The sequence below is a fragment of the Trypanosoma rangeli genome (genome assembly GCF_003719475.1).
Source record: "Trypanosoma rangeli strain AM80 chromosome Unknown Tra_15.4_contig_00008, whole genome shotgun sequence".
Classification (NCBI taxonomy): domain Eukaryota; phylum Euglenozoa; class Kinetoplastea; order Trypanosomatida; family Trypanosomatidae; genus Trypanosoma; species Trypanosoma rangeli.
In genome coordinates, this window is record NW_021705752.1 from 1272 (window position 1) to 10679 (window position 9408).

The 9408-nt window shown below is 47.1% G+C and overlaps 3 protein-coding genes across 3 annotated transcripts, besides 5 other annotated features; 1 reads left to right on the forward strand and 2 right to left on the reverse strand.

The window, feature by feature from the left end:
• The first annotated feature begins 284 nt into the window (after positions 1 to 284).
• Positions 285 to 343: a microsatellite.
• Positions 344 to 678: 335 nt separating this feature from the next.
• On the reverse strand, positions 679 to 2343 carry TraAM80_00446 (uncharacterized protein; the record flags this gene model as incomplete). Its single annotated transcript, XM_029377524.1, has 1 exon — positions 679 to 2343. The coding sequence occupies one exon, from the start codon at positions 2341 to 2343 to the stop codon at positions 679 to 681; it is 1665 nt and encodes a 554-aa protein (XP_029242593.1).
• Positions 2344 to 2672: 329 nt separating this feature from the next.
• Positions 2673 to 2695: a microsatellite.
• A 170-nt stretch (positions 2696 to 2865) lies between these two features.
• Positions 2866 to 2895: a sequence feature (A-rich).
• A 388-nt stretch (positions 2896 to 3283) lies between these two features.
• Positions 3284 to 3598, forward strand: TraAM80_00447 (uncharacterized protein; the record flags this gene model as incomplete). Its single annotated transcript, XM_029377525.1, has 1 exon — positions 3284 to 3598. One exon carries the CDS (start codon positions 3284 to 3286, stop codon positions 3596 to 3598), a length of 315 nt encoding a protein of 104 aa, XP_029242594.1.
• A 1532-nt stretch (positions 3599 to 5130) lies between these two features.
• On the reverse strand, positions 5131 to 8406 carry TraAM80_00448 (putative protein kinase, putative,serine/threonine protein kinase; the record flags this gene model as incomplete). The annotated part of the gene is made up of 1 exon (XM_029377526.1): positions 5131 to 8406. The coding sequence occupies one exon, from the start codon at positions 8404 to 8406 to the stop codon at positions 5131 to 5133; it is 3276 nt and encodes a 1091-aa protein (XP_029242595.1).
• Positions 8407 to 9007: 601 nt separating this feature from the next.
• Positions 9008 to 9028: a microsatellite.
• Positions 9029 to 9372: 344 nt separating this feature from the next.
• Positions 9373 to 9407: a microsatellite.
• The last annotated feature ends 1 nt before the right edge of the window (position 9408 follows it).

Genomic DNA, 9408 nt, shown 5'->3' on the forward strand with positions numbered 1-9408 from the left:
ATTCAGTAAACACACTACCCCGGACACGCATGCACACTAACGTATCGTAGGGAATAGATCGAAATAGTGAGAGAAGGAAAGCTGCATTAGCTGAAAATAGAGATTTGTCAACTACACTCTTCTTAAATAGAGGGCACCGCACACGCATCACACATGCACGCACACCAGCCCGCTGGTACCAACACCAATAAAAACCTCAAAAAAGGTACGGACACATAAGAATCAAAGTGCATTTACTTCATTTTATCCTTTACTTGCACGTGCATTTACTATTATTGTTATTGTATATGTATATATATATATATATATATATATACATACATATACATATATATATATATATCAGCTTTGTCGCCACTATCTGATTGGCTCCGTTTCTTCAGGGAATCAAGTTCACATTCTCTCTCTTTCTCTCTTGGTTTTATTTAACACCGGTATGGTTTCGATTGTATTTGTATATATAAATTTATACCAGTTTTTTTCTGTTGTTGCTGTTGTGTGTAGGCGTCCTTCCAATTTCAGGCCGATGCCAGTGATACATACGTAAAAACGCACATGTACATGTTGGTATAGACACGCCTATGGGACTCATATAGCACCAAAAAAAAAAAAAAAACGGAATCCAAAACAATCCAAGTTAAACCTCAGATTGTTAAATATGCTCACACCCGGCAAAAACTACTTACAGGTAGAGAGCGTAAACTTCTTTTTTGCGGTTTTTGCAGGTGAGACCGCGTAGATGGAGGAGGAGGAAGAAGAGTAAGGGGGTGCTACAAGCTTCAGGGTAATTGGTCGAGTGGTTTCAAAATCCAATGCCTTCATGAGAGCATTTACCTCTGCTGTCACATCACGAGAACTGATAAGCTTCTCTTCGGCAAGAACTTTGATATCTAAGGAAGACGATATTGACTCCTCCAGACTGCTAGAACATACCGTTGACAGTGGAATCAACTGAGGAAAAGCCATAATAGCATCCAGTAGTCGACGGCGATTTGAATTCATTGTAACACCTTCTTCCTGCAAACTACCAAAGGCATTCTGCAGCTCAATCAGTTGTTCTTTTAGTATCAATGCATCTTCGTCTTGCTGCAGCTCCGTGGGCACTTGGAATTCGTCGGTATTTGCATTAATAGGCGGCTTATCGAGAGCTGCGTTTTCAGATATACTCTTAGGATTGCTGAGGGCAGCCTTTACCGCCGTAATGCGTTCCAGCAATACCACAATAACTTGCACAAGAAGATTGACACCTTGACGGTGCTGCGCAGAGGTATGGTTCTTATTCTCCCTCCAGGTGGGTGATCTTATGTCATGTCTCTGGTACCCCTGATCATGTTTGTCGTGTCCTTGAGCAGAAAAATTGCTCTCCATGCTGTACTGGCGGTTATGGAGAAGATCATTTGCCCTGTCTGTAAAGTCGTCTTTCTCACTTTTGCGTTCACATTGGGTGTCTTCCGCTCGCCGCAGGCCTCCATCCTTCTCCTTTAAAAAATAAGAAGGATAGCTGTTCCAGCGAGATTTGCATGGAATTCCATTCTGAGAGCTCAAAGGATAATAGTACGGTGCCTGCCGCGGCATCATTCTGCCATTGGAGTTATTGTAGCGCGGTGGCCCCTTCGCCGGAGCCCCCGGCACAGTTGGCGGGGGGTTCATCATCTCTTGCGTAGGCCATGGAAGAGGCGTTTGGTTTTGTGGTGAAAGTGGAGGTGGAAGTGGGGGTGGGGGTAAAGGCATTGAAGGTGCTGTGAGGCCATGCATTTGGCGTCTGTCAAAGTATGGGGCCTCGGTAGACATTCCAAGTGGAATAATCGCATGCTGTGATGGCAGCATTAACCCTGTTGGCACTGGTGGTGGACCACCTCTACCACAGTTAAAATCATACGAATTCTCATCCACCACCCCAGACAAACTTGATGGACCTACTTCGTAAGGTGGTGGACGCAGCGAAGCGGACAAATGCCCCTGGATTTTATTGGAAGTACGCACCGCACCCCCCTCATGTGACGTTGTAGCTGCACCCACGGTAACCACTCCTTCTGGGACAAAGCTGCCCTCGCACAGAAAATTTCCCTTTATGCTTTCATTGTACGATGGTGGCATTGCCCCCCCTGTCGGTGAACTTCGTCGGATCTGTCTTAGAGCCACACCAGATAGTGGTGAGCGGCGCGGCGACGATGTTGCAATGCTGTTTTCGTCACTTTGTTCCTTACGCGTCGAAGTGCTGTGTGACCCAGAGACTCCAATTACTGTTGAGACGTGGCTTACCTTTTCAGACTCCTTCTTGGCGTTGAGGGAGCTTACGCTGCCCGCAGCTTCCGGGGGAAGTGGCTTGTTCTTTGGGTACATGTTTCACTTGCTTGGTTCCTATCTATTCGGTGGCGTCCCGGCAACGCTGGTTGACCTCCTTCTGACACTGTTGCCCCAATTTAGTCCTAAGCTCCTTACCGCTGCGTGTATGCAGACAAGTATACACAAAAGCTATGAAAAGCAAAGAAGGCGTTTGCTCTCGTTGGGTCTCTCGATATCGTTGGGTGTGTATGTGTGTGTTTTTCCCCTTGTGCTATTTATCTTTTAAGTACAGATACAGCGCGCCTTCCACCCTTCGTCCTTGAAATAAGCAATGAACGAGACTGCAAACCTCTCTCTAACGTTTTCCGTCTCTTCCTCGTTCCACTTTATTATTATTATTATTATTATTGAGAGGTGACTCAAGGCCGCCACTCCCCTCACGTCCCTCTTCTTCCTGTCGTCTCTCACTCCCTCGAGGTGCGTTTCTCCTGGGATTCGCTATGATATCCTGTGGATTCAAAAGGCTTCAAAAGGCAACTTCAACTGCTCGTTTCGGTGCTTCCGACGTGCATCACACATAAACACAAAACAACAAAAGAAAAAAAAAAAGAGCGATTGAGCAGTATAAATTTGCTCAACACGTATTGACCGAATACATAAACACAAATACGTTTAAACGAAATAAAATAAAAGAGGCTCTCCAGAAGCATTGCGCGTTCTGACCTTTTTCCCCCACCCCACCCTACCCTATCAGAGAGACGCCCGGTACGTCGCAGTGGCTTCGAACAGCCACCCACAACGTCTCCTTCAAGGGGTCTCATCCCCCCCCCGCGCGCTCGCCCAAGAAGACCCACCATGCAGTTATATTCTCATTGGTCGTCGCAGGCCACTGCTTTGCGGGGCATTTCATCACTTCTCCAATTCCGCGGTATTCCGTGCCCAAAAATTTCAGTCAAGATTGCGCTGTTGGGTGGCAAAAATCCCCTGTTCCCAACCAATGGCCAGTGCCGCGTTCACGAGAGCGACAACGATTTTTGTCTCAAACTGCTGCCACTATGCAGTGTACGGGGTCACTGTTTTCCCGCAGATCGTGGATTCTTCGTCATCGTCTCTAGCCAGCACCGTCCGACACGATAAGCCCAAACACCGCAATCGTAACTGTAAATGCGCTCTGGGTCACACAATCGGCACGATCAATGACATCAAGTTCACTCGGTTGAGACCATTTTGGTCAAGATGCCAGAAAAAAGCGCGTGCCGTGGCCGTCATCCATCCGTCCTTGGCGCGTTCCTTACACACCTGTCATCGCTGAATAGGAAGCTGCCTAACAAACAAAGACTGCACGTGCCACATTTCACCACGCCTTTGTAAGAATCAAAATAAAGTTGTAGGTAAAGAAACAAAACAAATGACCAAGACGCTCACGCTCTTATTTGGCTTTACCTTGTCGCAGGTGCCTTCCACACTCTCTGAAAGCAGAGTGCAACACGGAAAACAAATAACGAACTAGCATACTCATACATACACACAAGAAAGTTCAAGACAACGTAGAAAACGCAAGCCACTATTGTTTAATCAATGACATCTTGTTTTTATTCTTTTTCATTTCCCCCATCCTCACCACCAAAATAAAAAATGCTAAAAAAAAAATGGAGGGGGTGGGGCTACGTACACCATTCGATGTCACAGTTGTCTGTTCTTATGCACTGATGCCTACACTAATAGGAAATGCATACATTGAATCCAATGACACTTCGCGTTCCTCCTACCTCGTCATTCATCGGCCGACTTTCTCTAGTATGCAAACCTTTTTAGGCGCATAGCAACTTTGGTGCAACTTGCTTTGAGTGTCAAAGCCCGTCGTCTTTGACAGACGGATATGCATACCTACCTTGTATATACAAAATATAAATATATAATCGTATTCATTGATACTGTTACTGTGCTCCTGAGTTTGTTTGTTTTCCACCCTGGTTTCATATCACCATCTCAATACAAGTCTATTTTCCTTTCTCTCTTTCCAGTCGTCAATTTGACTCATCAGATGCAAAGGAACGACCAGCCTGACGGTCGGACGCGAGAAGTGGCGTCATGCAGACAGTTATCCTGGCTGTAGCAACACAAAAAGTCTTCCTTAAAATGACGGCGACAAAACGATCAAATGCGGATGAATCGCCATTCTTGTGGGGTTGCAGCAATGCAAAAAAAAAAGGGGGCGGGGGAGGGCAAAGCAATGAATAAGGGATCAATAAGGCGTCGTGAGACGTTCGGCGCACGTCTTTCCGCACCTGTAAAATCTTCAACGCCACTGAGTGTGCCCCGTAACTTGACCATTAAAAATAAGAGGGCGAGGGTAAAAGATAAAAAAACAAAAAGGTCTCGATATGTCTAGGCTTGCAGTGACTGGTTGCAACGCAATTAGCTGCAGAAAAAAATCCCCGCAGCTATAGCTTCGTAGGATACCACCCGTCGCTTTGGGTCCAAGCAACTTGTCGATCGGTGACGTCAACTCCAAAACTGCGAGTGTCCCCCGGTGAAAGAGGCCCTGACTAGAAGCTGAGCCCCCGCCACCCCTTCCAAGATTGAACCAGATGGTTTGGCATTATCCTCCTTCCCACATGGTTTCACCTTTTCCGGCGATAATCGACATGTAGAAACCGAAACAAAAGCATCCACAGGCGATTTGTTTTTCATACTTTATTTAAAAAATAAAACCCCTATAATATTTGTCATCACTGCTGGTGGAACGGACGTTGTTTTTTTTTTCTTTTTATATTGTTCTCGTCGTCGTCCACTGCTGCTATGACCGCTTCATCGTTTACCGCGTTTATTGGTCAGTCAAGCTCAATCCACACCAGGAACTAAATTGGACATGCTTGTGTCACTCCTGGTGTGCCTTACATTTGGGGTTCCGGATGACAGGTCATCCGAGAAAGGAGGTGGCAATGCCACATCCACTGGGTCCTTTGCCTTCCCATCACTAGCTATGGGACCCTGTAACCATGGGTGGTAGTAGAGCTCCTCCATTGAACTGCGCTTCGCAGGATCCACATTCAGACAACGACTGATAAAATCAATCGCGTTTGCCGAAATGGAACCGTTTGTGTTTGTTACCGGTAAAGAAGGTTGGCTTCTATCAGCATCACTGTAAAGTGGCGTTGCAGCTGTTATTTTCTTCGTCGTCAAGGCCTTCGCCGCATCTGTGGAAGCTTCTGCAGTGTCCACTGTATCAAAATCAGTTTGCTGGAAGGTCCTTGTCATCTCCATCCCTACCTGTGTAGTCAGGCTTCTGGTGGGCGTGGAGTTAACCTGCCCCTCCGCCGCGTGACCGCAATGCGTAAGGCTGTCTGAGACGAGAGGGTGTGCTGCCTCACCACCGCTTTCTGTGAAGGATCGATCTGCCGGGGAAACAAATTTATGTGTCTGTTCGACCAGATTCCTGCCAACATGTGTTGCTGTTGTGTCGCCGTTGGCAAGATTGTTAAGTTTAGATGTTTCACGCGCGTCCCATGTGCAACTGGTGTCAGAAGAGACTATCATCGCCAGATGCGACTTGGGTTTAGCATTTGGCAATGAATTCTTACCTGTTTCGCATTCACTGCTGTTTGCGCAGCCCAGCAAAGATCCATCCAGTCCTGAGTGTCCTGTAACTTCCTCAGGTAGGAGGAGTGACGTAAATGACCAGCACCCGCCTGGATTTTCCACGCCGACCGCGCGCACGTTGTTTGTATCTAAAACTTGGAACATACCGTCTCTGGACACCCTCATCTCCTCCTGACTATCCAGCAATGTAGGGCACTGCCCACACATCGTTTTTGCAGAACCCAGCGGTGCATCATTGTTCAGGCAAAGCTGTGAATCAACTTCGCCCCTACTCTTCCGTTGAGATTTTCTGCCGTCTTCAGAATCCCCGCAGTCGTTTCGAAGTTCCACTGCAAACGGATCGGGTTTGGAGAGAATAGCCTGCAATTGTGAGCGAGCATCACGCGCACGCCAAGGAAGTTGTCCCATTAGAAGCACATATGCCGTCACACCCAAAGAGAAAACGTCTGCCTTGAAGAGGTTTACCTGAGGAATGGCCTCTAAGCCCGCCGTTGGAGACCTTACATTGACTCTCGTCGGCCCCTCCGGGGAATACGGTGGTGTTGCCGCTGAATGAACCTCCGTTTCCGCAGAATTACACGACTCTCTAAACAAGTCACTCTTCAACGAGGTTGAAAAGACATTGGAAATCCCTCGATGCACCTCCTGCGTCAAGCAAGAGAGTGTCATCGCAGGCACCATCCTCGTACGATTTCCGATACTGCTGTTATAACTACTGAATCGGCGCGGACACAAAGGTGCCGCCTGAAACTCAGAAGACACCAACATTTCTGGTGGCAAGAAGGCCACAGTCCCCTCGCGTCGCACACGCACAGCCGAGTCACCCACCATAATGGAAACACCGAAATCCGAAAGCTTGGCATCGCCCTCCGCGGTGAGTACGATGTTCTGTGGTTTAATGTCACGATGAGCAATGCCGAGGTGGTGGGCGTACATGGCAGCAGAGACAATACTACGCATCGCACGTATAACATCCTGCTCATTGAGTGCCGCCCTATCGCCTGTGGGGAGAACAGTGCCATCGTTTTTCATGGACATAATTTCACCACGCTCGGCGAGTTCCAAAACTAAATAAATCTTTCGGCTTCTTGGGTCATCTATCACCTCCACAACTGCCAAAATATTGTCGTGTCGCAGCTTCTTCATGATGGCAACCTCACACTTCACCCGATGCAGTGGCGAGTCCACCCCTAACGCCTTTCTTTGCAACCTCGCTCGATCCATCACCTTCATTGCGTAGTACACCTTATCCTCAAGATTGTAGCAAAGCATCACCTCAGAGTACGAACCCACACCAAGGTTCCACCTTGGATAAATCACATACTTATCGTTGAGCATATGCTGATATTTTCCAATTACGCGCTCGTGGGCATAAGAAACCTCCACCACTTTTTTCTTAAAGAGATGAGAAGGAGTTCTACCAACATTGACGCTCACAAGCTCCTTTGGTTCTGGAGGAAGCAAGTCCAGTGGCCAAAAAGAAATTGGTTCATGACATGGAAAGGGACAAGAATCAGCATTGGTCGGAGTTTTTAAACCAAACTTCTCCTTTGCGCTATGTGCTTCGGAACCAACGCACAGATTCGTCAAGTTGGACGTCGTGGAGTGAGAAGCTGATTCCGTAGGGCCATAAACTGTACAGCATAAAGGAGGTTTCCCACTATCACGTGGACCATGTTCTGGCACTGCCGAGCTTGCCTTTATCGCCCCGCTTCCTTGGAATTCACCGGATTGCTTACCAAAGGTGTTTCTTGGAGAACGCAGCGAGACTGCTGAACGCGTCAAAGCACAATTACCGTACCTCGCGTCCTGCCTGTGACATCCCTGAAAAAGTGTATCACTGGTGCAGCTATTTCTAGCATTGCCAGTCGCTGTGCTGCGGTTCATTGGGTTGAACTCGTTAAGCATATACATGGAGGAGTAGCTCTGTGGGGTCATGGGTTCATCGAGTGTACTTCCCGTCCACGTAAACTCATCACCATCCGGATCAACTCCAGTCCACCTGTTCAGGGGCATTGTAGTAGCTAACGACAGACGTACAATATTTGAGCTCCGCGCTGAGCATTCAACAAGGCCATGATAACTGTCATTGTTGTTATTATTATTATTATTATTCTCGTAATCCTGACCATCGCTTGAGAGCATTGGGCCATGCTTCAATGGGATGGTGGTATTTGTCGTGTTTTTTTGCTCCTCCTCTAAAACAATATCATCATTACTATCGCTGCTATCCACTCTATGTATCGGAGAGGAATGCTCGACACCATCCATCTCGTGTTGGTGTGGCGTTTCCACAATCGGCAGATTAACTGGCGAGAAGGTCGTGAAACTGTCCTCCCGTTTATTCTCCGGACCGTCATTGCTTGTTTGTGTATCTGCCTCGTTCCCTTCGTGGGACTCCGTAACGACGACCTCCGGCACTTCCTGGGGCACCTGCGAGGCGGATGTTTGGTCCACTGACCGCACCTTGCTTCTCCTCAAGAGGCAGCGTCTCAACAGGTAGTCAGCGAACCCCATGGCGCCTGGTGCTCTTCTACCCAATCACTCAGACGGCAACGAGCACCTACGCACGCGGAAAGCTACAAAACAAAATAAATATGCCAACCTACACAACGTGTTCCTCCTCGCTTGCTAGAAGAGTATTGCCCGCTACGCGTACACTGTTATGGGGCTGGTGCCACTATGACAACACCACGGCAACAATAATTTTAAAAAATCGGTTACCGTGGGGCGTGGTTGGTTGTTTTTCTTTATACCAGGATGATGAAAGTGCCCTCTGCTCAGTCAGCGACTCCGCGTCTTTGTTACGCCAGCCGTGGTAACTTCCCCTCCTTACTTCCTTGCACTCCAACTCCGTTACTCCCAGTCTCCCTTATCTATGTATTTCAATGCAATACCACCCCTTTCACCTCCTTTTTTTTTTTTTGGATTCTGTTTCAAGCGTCTCTGCCTTTATACTCTTTTCCTCCCAAGTTTAATGTATAAGTAGATATGTGGGTACACGAATATACACAGAAATATATATTATTGTTGCCGTTGTCACTCGAATTAACAAGCACACAGGTAACCTACACACAGAAGCAAAAGATGGTGAGTGCAATGGTTTTTTTTTTGGCTTTATATATATATATATATATATTCCCTTGTAGAAGTGTGGAGTAGTCTCTTTTTAATGTGTTGTTTTTGTTTTTGTCTTTGTAATGGTTCACGCACACGCTGAATGCAAACAACTGTTAGTGATATCTTCTTCCTTTAGGTACGCGGTCACGTATACGCTATCCCACAAACCCGCTAGGCCTCATCCAAAAAGAAAAAAAAGAGGAGGAAGTGAAGATAAAAGTAAAAATAGATGCGGCAGAGCAGACGTGTCGTCAGCTCACACCCACCTGCTGCAATGAAGATTTGGGTGCAACGTGGGTGCGGCGGGCCAATAGTGAAAGTGATACAGAAAAAAAATAAAAAAACGACCCTCCTTCTGTTTTATTTGGTTCATTGTTTCTGTTTTTGTTTTTTTGTTTT